The 19515-nt window shown below is 49.4% G+C and overlaps 1 protein-coding gene across 20 annotated transcripts in view; it reads right to left on the reverse strand.

The window, feature by feature from the left end:
• The window catches only part of Megf11 (multiple EGF like domains 11), a 332420-nt gene that overhangs the window by 198255 nt on the left and 114650 nt on the right, over positions 1-19515 (reverse strand). For all 20 annotated transcript variants that reach the window (XR_012909999.1, XR_012909998.1, XM_075965513.1 and 17 more), the window contains exons 2-4: positions 18424-18527; positions 13136-13237; positions 10510-10610 (exon numbers count right to left, since the gene is read on the reverse strand). Coding sequence is in view for 18 of the 20 variants with exons in the window: in XM_075965513.1 (XP_075821628.1) it covers positions 10510-10610; positions 13136-13237; positions 18424-18521 (301 nt within the window). In the remaining 2 variants the exon portion in view is untranslated. The remainder of the gene's footprint in view (positions 1-10509; positions 10611-13135; positions 13238-18423; positions 18528-19515) is intronic.

A 19515-nucleotide genomic window follows, 5' to 3' on the forward strand; every position in this document is an offset into this window, starting at 1 on the left:
TATATTTGCAGAAATTTTGAGCCTCCAGGAGGCCACACATTTGCCAAAGAAGATAGCCATCATACATTGACCAAGATTGAGACACCCAATATGATGGCTAAGAAGATCATAAAAAAAAATCATCCTGAGGTTGGGGATGCCCAAGATAATCATGTCCCATAATAGACCTGCCTTTGTTGCCCAGGTAAGTTAGGGTGTGGCCAAGATATTGGGGATCAATTGAAAATTAAGCTTACCAACCCCAAAGCTCAGGTCAGATAGATAAGATAAATAAAATTCTAAAAAAACAAATTGACATAATTGGCCCTGGAGACCAGCAAAAATGACTGGACAGACCTCCCTCCCTCCTGTCCTGTTCTGGGTTCAAAACACCCCGGCATCGTTGCCACTAGTTCTGCTGCCTGGCTAGTTAGCTGCCGCTCATGTATTTGCTGAGAATGGCTGACCTTGATGATGAAATCCTGAGCTCAAGGCTTGCACAGGGCAGGCACATCTGCTATAAGATGGGCTTACATCACCTTTAAGGCTCTTCTTTCCTAAAGTCAGAAACCCACAGGGCTCTGCTCATTTTTTAATGTCTTTTAAAGCACAATATCACACAGCAGAAGCAAAAGGCAATTCTGTTCTCTTCCTCCTCTGTGTGTCTGGGACAGATTGACAGGAATTATTTTGTACTGTTTAAGACTTTTCCAGATCAGACCGTTTTGTGCAGATAACTGCAGAGATAAGCAAACACACCTAAAGCCTCCTTACCTCTTGACAGGTTTTGTTTTTCTAAAGCCTGGGTATTTATGTCCTCATTGGCTGTCCTCTGGCTTTAGGGCTTTTTGTTTTGTTTTAAACATTTGTCATCCTGTATTGCATTTTCTCTCATTGTTTGTTAAAGTTCTCACAATGGACACAACCCTGTACATTTGGATAAAGCTGATGCTACAGGATACAATGGAAACCCGTAAATGCCATGTGGTGCCAGCTGGACCAAAACTGACCTCTCCGGCACATTCTCTGGAGTTGAGGATCAACACTCCCGGTGTCTACAGTAAAAGAGATTTGTCTTCATAATACTGAACTTGTCTCTTATGAAAAGGCATGTGTTTCTTAGGGCTGAGGTAAGCTCTTTGTAGTCAATAGACTATTATTGCCACAGTGTTGGGTGCTATTCTCGGGTCTACAGTGGTTCACAATGTCTACCATATAGTTACTTTCAAGCCTCATTCAGACAATTTTGCCAAGAGCTATTCTGCACACCCTAGAGGTGTTCTACTATCTTCTCAACAAGGATAGTTTAAAGGATGGTTTATAAACCGCCTGGTACAATTTATAAAAGACAGACTTTCAGCTATCCAAACCTTGGTCCTCACTCAGCAATATCATCAGCTTAAACAATATGATCCAGAACATGTTAAGAATGCCCGCTAGTTGAATAAATGATTTTATTCAAATTCACAAAAAGAAATGGGGGGATGAAAGACCCCTACCTAGCAGCATTAAGTTAACAGCAGCAATAACGCTATTTTACAAGGCTTAAAGTTTGAGTAGTATAACTAAAAGCTAAGACAGGGGAGTTTAACTTAGAGATAAGGGCTGTGGTCAGCTTAGGGGCAGGGGCGCTGAGCAAGGCAAGATATCTCTGGTCAACCATCCGGACTGTCAGCAGGGGACTCGGGGTCCAAAGGAAGAATGGCACCCTAGATAGGCCAGAATAGCATGTATATCTGATTTCTTGGAAACCACGAAATTGTACTCAGTTTGAACCCGAGCCTTATTTGAATTGCCCAATCAGAACCCTGTAACTATGCATCTCGCTTCTGTTCCCACGCTTCTGCTTCCCTACCCTATAAAAAACCCACTGTTCCAACCTGAAGGTGCGCAAGTCCTCCGAAAGACTTGTTGCCCGCAGGTACCTGTGTTAACTCAATAAACCTCTTGCTGTTGCAGCCGTATGAGTGGCCTCGCTGTTCCTTGGGAGGGTCTCCCCAGACTGAAAGGCAGCCCACCTTGGGGGTCTTTCAGTCCAGGTGCGGGAGTTAGCCTAGAAGAGGCTAGATAGAGATGGGTCAAGCAGTGTTTAAAAGAATACAGTGTCTGTGTAATTATTTCGGGGCATAAGCTAGCCGGAGCCAGGCAGGCGGCTGGGGTGTTTGGGGACGCAACCCTGCTGCCGCTCCCCTTATTACTACAGATGGCGCCCCACGTGATGGACTAAACCCACTTAAAAAAACCTGAGAAGGCTTAAAAATAATGGAGAGAGAGTTTAACACAGATTTTTGCTGTTTGTTGGTGGCGTGCTGTAGAGAGATTTCCTGATTCGGCAAGAGCAGCAGAAAAAAAGCTGCGTTATTTTAAAGTGTGGCTTCCTGAGGCTTTGCCGCCAGTGCAAACTCTGGCTTTATGTTTGTGTTCCCGCTTGGGATCGGAAGGAGAGTGCTCTGAGACCGTGACAATGTCTCTGAGCTCCCCGCCTGCTCCTGGGCAGAAGGCAGAATCAGGCTTAGGCAGGCGGAAGAGCATGGCGGATTCCTGCTGCCATACAGAGATGTGTTTTCAGACTGCTTAGTGCTCTGAGTGTCAGATTTGGATGTAACTTGGATGAAAAGAATTTCTGTGCTGCATGCTCAGTCTCAGAATTAAAGTGCTGAGTGCCGCTCCTACCTGGCGGCCCCAGAGCTAGCACAAAATGGTACGTCCTCCATTTTGAAATTTTCCTGACTCAGCTTCAGCTGCAAATCCTTACAGCTCATTAAGAGGTCCTGCCACGAAACACTTAAACGGTGGTGACGAAAAGCTGAACGCATGCTTTTCGGTTTTCAGCCGTAGCAGGAAAAAAGCTGTGCCGTTTAAAAATGCCGGCTTTCTGGGCCATCCTGCCAGGGCAAACTTCTGACTGTTGGAGGCAGGAGGGCCGGCTACTGAGAGAGGACTTGAGTGTTGTCTGCTGTAGCTTGCTGGCTGGCAGGGACCTTGAAATGCCAGGTGTGGCTATAAACATGGCTGCAGCCTGTACGTCAGCCATGAGGCTGGAAAGCTAAGGAATGGGCTGGATCCAGCCGGCAAAGCCACGCCTTTAGTCCTACTGATATTGCTCAGTAATTTAAAGGCTCTTGTGGTCAGAAAAAGAGAGATATACAGTAAAGAGAGATTCAAAGACAGAAAATTTCTGAATGGTTTAAAGTGTGTTAAAAATATATGCAGACTAAAAGTTAAAATTCTTAAAGTAAACCTCTGTGACTTAAGGTGTGGTAGCACACGCCTTTAATCCCAGTGCCTAGAAGGCAGAGACAAACAGATCTCTGTGAGCTCAAGGTATAGTAGTGTACGCCTTTAATCCCAATGCCTGGAAGGCAGAGACAGGCGGATCTCCGAGAGTTCAAAGACAGCCTGGTCTACAGATATACGCTCAAAAAGCAAAAAGTTAACCTAGGAATGTCACAGCTTAGATTCTTAAGCGCCTAGTGATTTAAAGGCGCAAATCAAAAGTGCTCCTGGATAGTAAAAAATTGCAGATTCACAATAGGACAGATTCAGACCACTAAACGAGTCACACTGTTGGATGAATGTACGTAGGCTTGAGAGAGAGAAGAAAAGGAATATAGAGAATAAAGTTAATGGTTAAAAAAAAAGTAAAGTCTTTAAAGAGACAGAGTACAGATAGTTATAGATATAAATAAAAATAAGCCGCGTAAAGATGGAAAATTCACAGAGAGTCTGGATTATGTACATTGTGTTTTCTTTAAAATTTTTGACTGTGAAGGAGCTAAGTACAGAGAGACATTTCATTACATGGGCTGCCAAGCTAAACCAGAATGGATATAAGGGTATTACGATTTCAGAATTTGGGTCTAAGGATATGATGCTTTGGAGAGAGTCTTCTTTTGTTTTCACAGAGGATGAGACTCTATGGATTTCTTCTATTCCGATTTGGTATGATGGACCACGTCCTCCTGAAGGGTTGCTGTGAACACCTTCAGAAAATTGCTTCGCTCAACTGCCAACTGAGATGAAACTAGCACACAGGTTATACCATGAAAGACCTAATTAACGACGCCCCCATTCAGCAGGAAGCAGTTTGGAGAGAAAAAACTGCGCCCATGTTCCCAAATATGGTTTATAAACGTTCTTTTACATTTAAAGGGGGATATGATATAGGTATGAATAATTTGCATTAGTATAGATTTTGCTTTATTTATAGAGATTTAAGGTCAATTTTGTTATATGTATAAATGTTTCTGATGTAACTTTTACTTGATAACTGTTTTGTTATATGTAATTTTGCTATGTTAAGGTTAAAGCCTTCCTTTTTTTTGTTTAAACAGAAAAAGGGGAAGTGATGTGGGAGTGTCATATATCAATCTGTTGATTTCATTGTAAGCAATAAAGAAACTGCTAGGCCCATTGGATAGGCCCACCCTTAGGTGGGTGGAGTAAACAGAATAGAACGCTGGGAGGAAGAGGAAGTGAGGTCAGACTCCACAGTGCTCTTCTCGGGAGCAGACGTCCGCCATGCTCCCGGCTCCTGGGCAGACACACCCGATGAAGCTCTGAAGCTCCGACCCAAGATGGACTTAGGCTAGAATCTTCCCGGTAAGACCGGTGCTACACAGATGATAAGAAATGGGCTAGTCCAGGTGCGGGAGTTAGCCTAGAAGAGGCTAGATAGAGATGGGTCAAGCAGTGTTTAAAAGAATACAGTGTCTGTGTAATTATTTCGGGGCATAAGCTAGCCGGAGCCAGGCAGGCGGCTGGGGTGTTTGGGGACGCAACCCTGCTGCCGCTCCCCTTATTACTACAGCTACTGAGAAACCTCGTCTTGAAAAACGAAGAAGAAGAAGAAGAAGAAGAAGAAGAAGAAGAAGAAGAAGAAGAAGAAGAAGAAGAAGAAGAAGAAGAAGAAGAAGAAGAAGAAGGGGGAGAGGGAGGGGGAGGGGGAGAGGGAGAGGGGGGAGGGGAGGGGGAGAGGGAGGGGGAGGGGGAAGGGGAAGGGAAAACTTTCTACTATCTTGACCACTCTGCAGGTATCACAAACAGGAGAATGGTTATTCCACAGATTTTAGTTAATGTAGCCAAAAGCTCAAGAAAGAAGTATCTAGAAAAAGCTATAAACGAACTATGTTTAAAATAATGAAAGCAGGAACAGAACGGGTCATGAGATGAGACACTGAAGAAAAACGAACACGTGTTTCTGAAATAGCTCCAATAAACCCCTAGAAATGAGCCAGGAGCAACTGAATCCAGCCCTCAGGAGACAGGCTGATTAGCAGAGCTGCAGGATCTAAACAATGGATCTGAGGAGCTCACTCGAAACAAGACACTAGAGAAGGGGTGAAAAATGAAGATTTACAAGACCAAGTGGATGGGGTGAGAGGGCTTGACACTGGCACTCCGAGGGGAGGGGACGAGGGAGCAGAGGAAGGAGATTGAGGAGCCATGGCTGAGCACACCCCAGACTGCTGAAGGGCAGGCTTTACCTTGAAGATGTGTGCCTCTGCAAAGTAAAGGATACAAACAAAAATAACTCCAGGGCTGGAGAGATGGCTCAGAACATGCCACTTTTCCAAAGAACATGGGTTCCGTTCCCGTCACCCTGCTGGGTAGATCACCCCACCTGTCTCTCTAGTTCCAGGTGATTTGACGCCCTCTCCTGGCCCCCAAGGGCACGTGCACTTACTCACAATGACAAAATGATATAATTATTTTAAAAAATAGCCCCAAACACAGACACGTCCTCATTTCAGAGCATTGCAACAACAAACCCAGAAGGCAGTGAACCATACTCCCTTGGAAGGACTGAAACTCAAGGGTCACAGCCAAGCGAGGTCAGACTCAGGTTTCCAGATTTAAAACAAAAACAAAAACTAAGACATCTCCCACCCCCAGAAAGAACTAGTGAAGATCCATGGAGAAGTCTGAGAATGTACCACACTGGACCTGGGTTCCCTCCTGCACCGCATGGATGAGCATGGTGGAGCCAGATCCTTACCTGGAAGGAAAGATGAGACATCAGATGACAGGCAGGATGCTTTGAGAACATGATGTGCTCCGTGGACGTGAGAATTGGTTGCATGACATGTCCACAACAGGCTCAGTGGTAGAGCCCTTGCCTGACATGCCCTGAGTTCAATCCTTAGCACCAAAAACAAAGCCAGCAGCATGGTAATGAAACAGCAGTACCCAGGTCACAATTCTAGGACAAAAAGTCCACCGAATCACAATCTGAGTCTCCCTAATACACAGTCCCTCTGTGCATGCTGTCTCCCAAGCCTCCTACTGCTGTTTCCCCTTAGCAGCGAGACCCTCTTGAAGGGCCCACCTCCAATTCTATTCAGCCCTGACTACTGTCAGCTGTATACACCTGAAGCTCTGCTTCCACTGGTGAATCGCCACGAAAAAGCACAAAACCTGCAGCACACCACGCCTATCTGCACTCTATGCGCTACCATACAATTCCTGAGCTTCGGGCAAGGAGCTGGAGGTTGAAACACGCAAAGACACACAGACAGAGAGACCTAAACATGGACCTCTAGTCACTGGTAAGAAGCCCTTTATTCAATAGCACCGTGGAGGCTTATATACCCAACAGTCAGGCGGGCCAACAGTCAGGTGAAAACCTTATCCTCTGATCCTCAAGGCCAAGGCAACACGTGCTCGTGAAGCAGAGCTGGTAAACAACTTTGACACAGCCTTCAGTAACTCAAATCAAAAGGAAAGTAAAGATCTCTAGCAGGGAAGAGCAGCTGGAGGCCAGGACTCCAAATGGTCCCAACAAAACTGAAAGTGGATTGCTAGTCCTTGAGGCCTCCAGGAATGACAGAAGACACTGCCTGGATGTTTAAGGGAGTTAGAAAAAAATTGAAAGAAAATTGAGACCAAGGAAATAGAAAACCAGGAGAATGGGCTAACAGTGACCAAGTGGGCCACTCCTGTGGCCCCAGCTTTTTCCCTCCTGCTTTTCGGGAAAAGGCCCTGCTGCCAAAGAGAGGAATCAGGGAGACACCTGCTGGGCCTCTTGGCAACCCACACTGAAGGTGTAGGTGCTGGGACAGGAGCATGCAGAACCCACCCCTTCTCAGAATAAGGCCCAGGGATTCTCAATGGGGAGGGGGGTCCAGGAGCAGCTGCAGCAGCCGCATCAAGGAACTTGTCAGAGGTTCAGGTATACAGTCAGCTAGGAAACAAGGTCTCCAGGTAGCACTGACGAGTTACCAGCAAGCTGCCCACCTCACCCACCTTGGAGGCAGCGCACGCAGAGGCTGTTTTAACTTAGCAGGTGCTGCAACAATACTGTCAGATGAACTGAACTGTGAGTTCTGGGGCATCCTATGGGACGCTGAGAAGCTTCAACGATGCTCATTGAATTTCTGCGGCTCTCCACCTTCAAGACCAGCCAGAGTCTACTTCCCTGTGCCCTGGAGTCCCTAAGCATTCCAGTGAGGGACCACCAGCCAAGGCTCTGGCTTGATGCTGGCAAGGAGCCAGCCTCAGAGAACCCAGGTAGACATTAGCCATGAACAAGAAACCAAACATTGCTGTTGGAAGCCTCTGGGACTTTATGTTACTGCAGCATAACCCAGTCCATCCAGTCTGACACGCAGCTCGTATTTTTAAAGAGCGGAGCCTCCCCTCAATGCCTCAAACCCCCATGTAGGTAACAGCCTGCTCTGAAGAGACATAAAAAGCAGCTTCACACAGGCAGCGACACCAAGACTGTTTCAAGTAGAGGAAGAAAGACTCTTGTGTCCTGTGATCTCTGGAAAATCTTTGATACTTGGCAATCAAGGGGGCACTCAGCTGTGTCTGCAAACCACGAGAAAGGACATGGTGTTACCTAGGAAAGTCGTTGTGAGTAGCTCTGGTGCAATACTCCAGACAAGGATGGCTGCTCTGGGCAGAGGAGCGGGAATAAAGGCAGAGAAAGCGTTCCCCCTAGATCTGTGTTGAGCTTTCTGCTCTCCTGCACACTCAGCCACTATGTCTCCTTATTCCATGCACAGGAGGGCTCAGAGGGGCCAATGGATTCGACCAAGATTGCACAGCGAAGTTAGTGGCAGAATCCACTAAATCTTTCTCTGCTGGACCACCATTCTTCTGCCTGTGAGAATCAAGACTTTAGGAAGGTTTGCTGAGGGAGGGTGATATTCCCTTCCCTGCCTGGAGCACACGTCAGATTGGGATGCTGTTCTCTACCTTCCCATGGCCAGGTGTCCCCATCACAGCTTCCCCCAGCCTGGAGTCTGCACTCCCTCTTAGATGGAATGAAGCCTGTGCAGGGCTGGCCACCACCCCAGTCATTCATCCCCATGAGCAGGAAGACAGGGCTACTGGCAGTGCCATGAGCTTTGTGCTGTCCCTTCAACATTGGTGTCTTGACCCTCTCATTCCCTCAGACATGACCTTTTAAGGAGACAGGGTCTTATAGAGGCAATGAGGTCATTTAGGGAGGGCCTAATGAAGTATAACTTAGGTTCTTATAGAAAGAGGAAATCTGAACACACACACACACACGGCTAGCCCTCACTCTTCCTGGTGAGTTCACCTCCCCTGTTATGGCTACTGCTGATTCCTTTGCTGATAGAACCGGCTTCCCTGGGCTTCTAACACGGGCTAGAGAGCAGCAGCCCTTCAGGAATCCTCCAGACCTACAGCCCCGGATTGGGACTGCCAAGATAACCAGCCTCCTGGGCTGAGCAACTTCTGGGTTCTCAATCTCTCTGGTGGGCAATGGCCATTGTCGGATTGCTAGGTCTGTACTGTGCAACTCAGTCTTGAGAACCCTGACTATGTGCAGTGTGGGTTCCCAGGGAAATATTTATGAACCCCTTGAACAGCTGAAGTCAAAGCCAAGGCCACAGAGAAGGGAACCGACATTTGCAAAGGCCCTCCTCTGTGTCTAGCAATGCAGCTGATGCTGGCCCCATTTTACAGGTTTGCAAACTGAAGTCAAGAGAAGTAATATCTCACGTGGGCTCGTGAAGCAGGAGCTGGTCTGTCTAACCTGTTGGAGAGCACAGTCCCTGGAGCCCAGACAGCCTAGACTCCGGCACAAGTGCTGCCACTTCCTGGTTATATGATCTTGACCAAATTACTTATGTTACCTGTGACTCAGTTTCCCTATCTGCAAAATGAAACAATGATACCTGTCCCCACAGGACTGTTGTTTGACAATGAATGAGACACAGTTAGAATTGTGCCCAGCACATTTTGACTACTTGACTCCATGTCAACCAAGAGGCCAGCAGGGGCAGGCCTGCTCTACAGCACTGCTGATATGTCGCCCTGTCTGGGCTTGCTGATCCCTAGTCAAGCCTGGCTGGCTCTCCTCTGTGTGGTCAGAGCAGTGGTCTTCAGTAATGATCTCACTCTACCAGCGTACCCCAGAACAACCTCCATCCACAGAGAGGTGCCGGCCCAGGGCTCACCCTAGCTTGGTACTCAGTCCAGCAACTGGAAAAGCCTCAGTGATCTGGCCAGTGTGCCTTTCTTTGTACTTTTCCTGAAGTACCATCACTACTGGGCTGACCTGGAGCATCCTGCACTCATCCTCGAGGGCGATTAGAATTGAGTTTCTCTAGTGCGAGAGGCAATGTAAGCCCAGGAGAGGAACCATCACATCATTCCCAGCTCCAGCACACGCACCTGTCCGCGTTCATTCCGGCCCAGGAGAATACTAGCAAGGTTCGTCACTCTCTGAGTGGAGGCAGGAACTTTATGAGTGGGTTCCCTACTAGCCATGTTAAGGGGACTTCCAAGCTTTCGTGACACCCTGCAGTTAGGGGGACATTCGAACATCCTCCTGGAGATCCTTTGTGTACCATCCCACTGGTCAGATTGACCCTGAGAGACCCCCAGAGTCATCAGCACAGAAAGCTGAAGAAGCTTGCCCCGAGTCACATGGCCAGCAAGCTGGGGCCAGAGTCTTCCCTCCTGGGCGTCCCCTACCTAGGAACCGATGGCCTACGGCATCTCGACTCGTTCTCCTGGTGTGCATTATCCCACCCATTCTCTGAGCAGCTATAATCAAACAAGGAAAAAGCGACGCTCATCTTTCATGAATTCCTCTTTGGTAGGCGCTCCTTGTGTTCTGACCTACCCAGGCCATCCCCTGCACAGGAGCTGGGATTCAGCCATCCAGCCACGGAGTCCCCTTGCCTTCCTCCCTCTTCTGCTCCCATCCGTCCAGCCTTCCACCTTCTCACCCATCATCTCCAGCCCTCCAGCAAAGTTCTCTCAAGCGTCTAGACAGCTTTGCCCTGTGCCAGGCACTTGGAATTCCTTCTTCTTGCTCCTTCACAGGGTCCATTCCAGAAGGAGCCACTTCTCCTCGATCTCCAACAGGACCTAGAACTGTTTGCCTACACCTGCCCTGGTGGCAGTGGGAGGTTGGTTGATCTCAGGCCAAACGCCACTTGCATCAAGCCCAGAATCTCCTCTCAGCACTGATATCATGCATGGACTTACAAAGCCCTAGGGTGTCTACCGAGGCTCCCTCCCACCTCCACAAAGGCCCCTACTTACGAATGCAGAAGTCTCCATTCTCATAATAGCCAGGGCAGCATTGGGACCTTCGCCGGTACATGGTCCGGAGGCCACGCCTGTACGCCGTCTTATAGCTGATCCTAGGCACGAGGGAGAGAGCCACTTGAAAGGATTGAAAATCAATCTATCCCGTTTAGAATGATATTTGTGTTAAGCTCTATCGAGGATGCCATTCAATAATTACTTTAAAATGCATGGCGGCTTCGAATATGAAAGAACGCAATAAAGCAAAATCGATGGTGGGATATGGGCTGCTGTGGTGCAGAATGTATTACCCACGTGGTGCTGGAGGAACCTGCTGACTTCCCAATCTCTTCCAGATACAAGGGCTGCCAAGAAGGCTGCTGGGGTGACATTGTGGAGGGTCACGGGGATGGGGCTTCCCCTAGGGCCCTTAAAAACACTGGGTTCTGGATTCAGAGAAACCCTAGGGACCTGGATGGGAATGGAATCCTAGAGCTTTGGTGCCCACTGCCGTCAGTCGAGTAGGAGAGGCTGTCTGATTGTGGCATCCCACATGAGCTTCCTCAGGCCTCCTGCAGAGGGCGTGCTGTTCCCCAGGAAGCTCTAACCCTGCCCCCAGGCTGCCCAGGAAGAAGCTAGCATGGGATTCTAGTCTTTACAGAGACACAATTTTTTTGAAACTTGGTTCTGGCCCAGAGATTTATAGGCAAGGTTCTCCCAGCAGCCTCCTGGGTCAGGGACGATTGCCACACCCCATCATCATGCCCCATTAATTCCATTTCTCTCATTTGTCTTTTAGAGCTTTCGTTCTTACTTTATGTTTCCCCCATCCCACTACCCATTGCTTTCCGGATGAGAAATTGATACTCAGAGAGGTTAATGACTTGCTTGCGGTCACACAGCTAATAAATGTCAGGGTCAGACAAGAAAGGGAAATGAGAGGTGGGGGGACCATGATTAAGGTATATTATACTCCTATACGAAAATGTCATAATAAGATCTGTTATTTTCTACAATTCATATAGGCTAATAAAAAATACATTATCCTGAGAACAAAACTGCTAGAAGCAGGATTCAAACTCAGTTCTCTCTAACTGCCAAGCCACAGGGCCCTGCATAATGCTTGGTACCAGTTCTCTCTGGTGGCTTTCTGGCCTTTCAGAGTGTTTCGGCTGCGGTAAGACCATAGGAGTCACAGGGGGCACTGGCGAGGAAAGCCCCTGCCACGTTCAGTGCGGTAGATTTGAAATGCCTATTAAAGGCAGAGAGGAAATGCCCAGGGCCTTGAAGGCACAGCTCTTTCCCCTTCCCCATCATACCCAGGGGGTGCCCTCACTTCCTCCTCTGTGAAGAACAGCGGTGCTGAGGTCCCTTCAGCCTGCTTCACACAGCGTTCTGGGCCAGGTTGGAAGGCTATTCCTTCAGCCGCAGCCCGGACAACCCTCCCAAATCTTTAAAATTCTCACCTCATGACAAACGACAATGAGGGCCTCATGGGAAATCTGTGATATTTGGGAATGCATTAAGCTAAGGTCATTCTACTTTGTCAAAAACCCATAATGGGTAAGCTGGCCTCTCAGGAAGCTACTTCCCCCCCCACACAGGAGGCAGTTCCTGGCCTGGCCTGGAAGGGGTGTGTGTGTGTGTGTGTGTGTAAGAGGGGGGAGGGAGGGAGAGAGAGAGGGAGGGAGAGAGGGAGGGAGGAAGAGAGAGAGAGAGAGAGAGAGAGAGAGAGAGAGAGAGAGAGAATTCTGGGTTGACACAGAAGTCACTGGCCAGTCTCCCTGCCACATGAGATGATTCCCAAGTCTCCCATTGGGAGTTAAACCCTGCACCACTGACACCTCCCAGGAGAAAGGCCACCACTGCTTCTGGCTCCCCCAGCCTTGTATGCTCCCAGTGTAGGAAGCAGGGCAGGTGCAGCCTGGAGCCAGGCTGCTCCGGGGAAGATGCTGAACCAAGCTACTACACCCCACAGACTGATGATGCCGCTGTCAGCATGCCCACTCCAGGTCATCGGAAAAGCTCCACAGGGCTTAATAATTTAGCAAAATCATTCACGTTCCAGGAACACAGCCTATTTTAATAAGCAGCCGCTCACTCACCCAGCCCCGGGGCAATGGAAAACTGTATAGTCCCCTGAGACAATGGAGCCACACTTTGGAACAAACTCGGTATTGAATCCCAGGGTTCAGGGCAAGACCAGTGCCAACTTCCACCCCTGCCTCTGGCAAGGGTCACAGGCAGGGGATTCCCCAGAGAGGTCAGAAGGGAGCATCAAGCAGCAGGCTAAGGATGTGTTACTAAGCGGGTGACTACTGTACACAAGGCGCTCTATCCTGGAATTGATGGGGTACAGACCAGAAATGCCTCACAGTTTACCCTCCCCTCTTGGTGGGGAAGTTGGGGTGTTCATCCACCAACTTTCCCTGTTGCTGGTTGAGGATTCCCTTCTCGCAGGTTATGAAGCTCATCGCTTCTAGTCAGAAAGAACACAGCTCACAGCGTCTCAGACCACCAGCATTAGAGAATTCCAGGAACACAGTATGGACTGTGCACACGCCTGCCCCATGGTCTCTCAGTAACAAGCTAGAGAGCCAGGTATCTACCCCCCCCATCCTGTCCCCTGGGGAGAGCTTACCGATGCCGGGTGCACTTGAACCAGTTGAGTATATCTGCGCATCGTGTGTAGTAGATCTGATCAAAGGGGTGTGCGTAAGACTCCTGCACAGTCACGGCATAGCTGAGGGCCAGACAAGATGGAAGCCATAGTCAGTGAAGGCCAAGACCATGCCAGGACAACCTCCCCTCTCAGACTTGCCCAGCCCACAGTCCCAAGACCAGGATCCAGCTCTGACCTCCCCTCCCAGCTCCCGGACTCCTGCCCTGGATCTCAGCCATGACCCTAGGTCATATCTGTGCTGGCTAGCTTTAACTGTCAACTCGACAGAAGCTAGAAATTAGCAGGAGGCTGTGCCTCTGAGCACACATGCAGGGCACACGGTATCCCAGTGAATGGGGGAGAAGGCCTGCCCACTGTGGGGGAACCATTCCCTGGGTTGGAATCCTGAACTAAGTGTATAAAAAGGAAAGAGTGTGTTGATTAGCAGCATGTGGCCATTGCCCTTGGCTTCCTGACTGTGGATAGGATATGGTCAACTCCTACTGTGACTTCGCCACCATGCGGACTGTGAGCCAACACAAATCTTTTCTCTCATAAGTTGCTTTTGTCTGGATATTTTATTACTTTACTAGGAAAAGAAACTAAACCATAACCTTACTAACTTTTGACCCAAGCAAATTTTTTAAAATTCTGCTTCCCTTATCAGATAGTAAGCAGAGGAAGGTTTAGGTTTATTCTGTATGGTTCCAGAAGGCAGATTCCACAGATCAAAAATATCCAGGTATGTTGGTATGCGCCATACAGTCTCAAACATAGAAGCTAGAGAATTTGCTGAATCAGGAGACAGCCTGGGCAACATACAAAGATCATCTCTCTAAATTAATAATGATGGTGTGTTTGTTCGCATTCTCATTGTCTTTAACGAGTGTGTATGGGAGATGCTCTTAAAACAATTGTATAAATGGCCCCACTGCATACATGAAGAAACTGAAGCTAGGAGAGGCAGCTTGCTCAGCTGTACCAGTATTGAATGTCCCCATGATAATCCCTTCAATTCCATTCTTTTCTATGTGTTTGTGTAGAGGAGTACATGAGTGTACAGGCGTGCTTGTATGTGTGTATGTGTGGGGTGGCCTGAGAACAAACAACCGTGGCTGTTGTCTGTCAGATGCCTGCCATTCTGCGTTATGAGACAGGGACTCTTACTGACTGGGAACTTGCAGAATAGACTAAGGTGGCCACAGTGAGACCCAGGGGTCCACCTATCTCTGTCTCCCCAGCACTGGGATTCCAAGAACTCATCACCATGTCTAGCTTGTTTGTTTAATGTGGGTTCTGGGAGCTCAAACTTGGGTCCCTGTGCTTTCTAGGCCAACACTTAACCAATAGCCTCTTCCTGACTCTCTTATAAAGCAGGTAGAAGAATTAATCTGACTTTGAAAGATAAGGACACAGCATCACAGTCTAAGCAACTTCCCCTAGTTCTCCCAGCGACCTTCTTGTCTACTGCATCTCTTGCATGGCTGGGGCTACATAGAGTGCGTGTCTCCAGATCTTCCGAGGGAAGCAGTCATTGTCATCCTGCCTTCTAGCTGAAACCTGGACCAGCAGGCGGAAGCCACATGAAGTCTGTTCTGGGCTTCACCGAAGCAGGCTTTTCCTCTGCCACCCTGGCGAGGTGACATGAAGTGGTACTACTGACGCATGTCTGCCGATGTGCGGCACACACCTCCTGGGCAGGCTGGAGAGCGTGTCAGGAATTAATTGTCACGTAGACTGGTATTCCATGTTTTCCCCAGAAGGCTCACTGACCTGGGCCAGATGGCCAGGCTCAGGCTGTAAAAGCCCATCTGCTTCGCCTGAGGAAACTGTTGTTTCATTTACAAGAGGGCTGGATGCAGTGGGACCACAGTCTGCTCCCTCATGCCTGTGAGGCTAGAGGTCTGGAGCTCTGCAAGCAGGCCAGGAATGGTCAGCAGTGCTCAGACCCAGGCAAGTGGCGACATCCGACAATCAGGATGGTAACGATGTCTCTGGGGGTGGGTACCTGGGGGATGTGGTCCAGACATATAAGTCTAGGCAGGCATGGCCCACACCCCTGCTCACTGCTAGGCCTTAGGAAACAGGCAGGTCAGCATAGATTTTCTAAAATCCCACTGCACTGAGCTACATTTTGCAAGGCTGTCTCTTAGAAGGCAAATGAATGAGCCAGAGCCTGGGCCTGGAGGCCTGTGTGGGGCCTATCACTCACTAGCATGTCCTTAAATATGTCATTGAACTCCCGTAAGCCTCCATGTCCTCATTTGAAAATCTGTGACAAATACGAGGGACTTGGTGGATTACAGTGAGAATTAAAGGACAGGGACAGTAATCTGTACCTCTTGATGGAAAAAAGCAGTAAAAATGCTTCCTGGATACATAGGAAGTGCTTAATAGATGCTAGCCTTCATCAGTGTGACACACAATGATTTTTCCCCTGTGGTAGGCATGGAATGACTCCTTCTTACCATGTTGGGGGCAGGGAGCAAGTCCTGCTACAGAATGGGCACCCCACCTTTGTTCACTTGGGGGTTCAGCTTGCTATTCCAGTGCTGACTGAGGCAAAGGAGCCAGTCCCCAAGGTGGCAGGTGGGGGGCCTGTTGATGTCATGGGGGTGGACTTAGCTTTGTAGGATCCCCAGGACTGAGCAAGTCCAGCAAGAGCGCCTTGTACCAGTGCCAAGTCTCCAACCTGCAGTGTGTGCCCTGCTTTCACAGCCGGGTAGTTTAACACTGCTCACTTGCCAACATGCTAATGAGGGGCTAATCCATCACATAGCACCAGGATTTACCAGCTGCACACGGGGGAGCAGGGGAGAAGGGCGGTGCACTACCTGGGTTGTGTGGTAGAGGGACATAATTAACAAGGAGTCTTCCAGAGGGGCTAATCCAGCTGAGAAAGTATCCCCAGGTACTCTGAGGACCGGGGTGTGTTTATGGAATGGAACAGGCTACATCCATCTAAACACAGCATCAGGGGATCTTGGCTGGAAGATCTAAGAAGCCTCCTTTCCAGGGGTAGAGGGGAGAAACGTGGGTTTCACTCCTGGTTGGCTCCCTGTTCTCTCAGGTAGGCCATGGCCTGAGCTGAGAGCTGCAGCCACCCAAGAGTCAGCTCACTCCCAATGTTTTCACGTTCCAACCTTGTTCACTCTGGGCAGAGAGACAAGTAGAGTTTCACTTCAAGTTTGAATAGATTCATTATGGGTCCTGTTATAAGGGATGGCTCTCTGTAAGAGAGAGAGAAAGAGATCAAGACTCTTTCTTGGTCTTGGAAGAAGACACAGATGACCAAAGAGGCAGCAGGAATCCTAGAACCTGGCTACTGCATCAGTCTTGCCTGGCTGGATGATAGACAGCTTCTCTGGGAAAGAAGGCCCCAACCATAGGCTGAGGAGGAGTTCTTTCTATCAGTGAGGCTCCCTGAACACTGGGAAGCAAAGGCTTAGATTCACCAACCAGGAGGAAAGGGGAAAGTGAGAAAGATGGATTGTGAACACTGAATCTGAGTCCCTGGCCTGCGCTCACGCACCCCTAGTAAGTCTCTGTGCCCGAGTTGATAACGACCCCGTCCTGAGCCAATGTTGTCAATGTGAAGACAATGACTGCCAAGCACTGTCATGAACCTGGCTCCCTTGCTCCTCACATGAGCCTGTGAGGTGAGAATGTTTACTTGCCTTGCTAGATAGACCTGGTTGTGGGATCACAGTTGTTCAGAGGCTCCCCCAAGGAGCACAGCTGGCAGGTAGAAAAATCTACCCTGAAGACTTTACAGATTTTTTACATTCTTTTCAGGGCACCACAGAAATACTCTTTGCTTTAGCCTTGATGTCATCACAACTCTGCATAGGACATCCAGCCACCAGACAACACACGGGAGCAGGCGCTGTCCCTCTTCTTCCCCCCGAGTCTTCTTGGCCTATGGGTATCTAGGCTACCCCAGTGCCCTGTCTTGCCTCAACGAGATGTTTCTCTCTGCCCAGAGACTGGCCATCCATCCTCATGGGCCTATCTTGCTTTCCCTCCTCCACCATCCATTTCCCCCATCGGGTCTCCATCTTAATTTTACTCATTTGATTTATTAGTGTCTAAGTGGCAGAGTCATCCTGGTCAGCATGGCCAATCAATTCCAGGGTTTAATTCAGTTTTTCCTGATTGGGTCTCTGGTCACTGTCTTTCTGCTCACCAAAATCAATACTTTAACCTTGGGCTTCAAAGTCAGACCCATCTGCAGGGACCCAGCCTAGACACTAGTACTCACTGCTGCAGCCTATGTGCAGCAGGCTCCCCCGCTGTGGTCCTGTCACCCTGCCTGAGCTAGCCTCATCTGGCCCTGCCACTCCTGCCCCGATCAAACCAAAACCAGAAGAGGCCTCCCCATCACCACCTGGCAGAACCTGGCTATTCCTCCATTCTGCCATTGCTGCCAGTCCTGGGAGACTATGACAGACGACCAAGATAAGACATGTAGAACCACAATCCATACCTCCTCTTGCCACCACTCTGGCGGTAGACAGAGACAGGACTCCCCAGGCCTCTACTCTCTCATCTATAAATGGGTGTGTGGTAGCTGATACTGATTGATTGCCAACTTAGCCAGAACTAGAGGCAAACCTAGAAGGCAAACTACTCATCTAGAAGGAAAACCTCCATCTGTGGGGGGTTTCTAGACTGGGTTAACTGAGGTTGGAAGACTCTACCTAAAGGGGGGCAACTGCATTCCATGGGCTGGGGTTCTGAGCTGAATAGAAAGGAGAGAGAGAGAAGTGAGAACACGTGTTTATCTCTCTGCTTCCTGTGTGAGCCGCTGCCGCGTGTGAGCCGCTGCCGCGTGTGAGCCGCTGCCGCGTGTGAGCCGCTGCCGCGTGTGAACAGCCACCTCACACTCCTGCCACTGTGCTTTCCCTGCATGATGCTCTGTACCCTCAAACTGTGAGTCAAGATAACCCTGCCTTTTCTCAGCCGTATTTGTCAGATGTTTCGTCATAGCATGAGAACAGTCTCTAGTACAGGATGGGGATGCAAAGGAGGAAAGGGCAGGACAGCCCAACCGGGTGTGGTCACCTGCTGTCCACATGCCACCACCTTGTCCTCCCATGGGTTTCAGAAATACACCTTGCTTTACCCTGTCCTTTAGTCTGAGCTGCCCTGACCTGTCTCACCTCCTTGTTGGACGTCAGGCCTTCCACAGCCAGCTGCTCTCCTGCCTCTAATATTTCTCCATAGTGCCACACCCAGACGGAGCCCTCCAGGGAACGCCAGCTTACCTCTCCCAGTGGCTACACACATTGGGGTCCTCAGGGTTCAGAGAGAGGGCGGCTTGCAGAAGGGAAATGACAAGGAGGCCCACCGTGGATGGTGCCATCAGGCCCTGTGTGGGAGAACAGAGAAGAAAGCGGCTTACTCAGACTTAGTGTTGCAGCCTCTGTTTGGTGCTAAGACCCGTCCTCCCTCAAAGCGGATGAAGAGACACTAAACAGGCCGGGATTCCCACAGTGGCCACACGGTAATGAGCGTGGGATTTCACATCATTGACTAACATGGAGACAGCTCTGAGTAACTGAAGAGGAGAAGGCTTGAGTCACGGGTCCAAGATCTCCCCAGGAAGAGGCCCACATGCAATACATAGGCTAAAGTTTCTCCATGTTCAGAGCACCCCCCTGTCCCCCAGCCCCAAGTCTATCCTTGATACAGAAACGCAGATCTGGCCATTGTAGAGTCAAGGCTCTTCCCTCTCCCTCCTCCTCCTCATCTGGTAAGGCTGGGTAATCCCATTACCTCCTGCTCCTCCTATGCTAAGAAAGAGAAGTAACATAACTGCGTGGCCCATGGGGGCACTGGACTGAGACAGCACTTCTGAGCATGCTGGGCACCAGCCACCGGAACACTAGGCCTCTGCTTCTCTTTCCTCCTCCAGGATACTAGTTCCTTGGTGTCACCAAATAGCACTCCCACTGTGGGAAAAGGGGCTGGGACAGTTGGATAACAGGGCTTTAAGGAAGTGATGGGCCAGGTATCATGGCCCCTGAAGTATCACTGGACGGTAAGTACTTAATGCGGCTACACAGTTCCAACTCCCTTGTCTCCTAAGTGAGAGATCCCCAATACAGAGCTGCTTAAGGAGGCTCCTTGGGTGAGCCATGTGGGGGTGGGGTCAGGGATGAGTGGCCCCTGTCCTTACTCTCCAAGACCTTATGCCCCTTACACTACAGCTTCTTCCTCTCCAAGACCTTATACTCCTACACTACAGATCTAGAGAATGCCTTCTAGTCTAAATGTTCCCACCTGATAGGCCACTGACCTTGGAGACACAGGGCAGTGAGGACACGTCAAAGGGGCTGGACCCCATGAGCCCCAGT

This window comes from Microtus pennsylvanicus, chromosome 3, assembly GCF_037038515.1.
Source record: "Microtus pennsylvanicus isolate mMicPen1 chromosome 3, mMicPen1.hap1, whole genome shotgun sequence".
Classification (NCBI taxonomy): Eukaryota; Metazoa; Chordata; class Mammalia; order Rodentia; family Cricetidae; genus Microtus; species Microtus pennsylvanicus.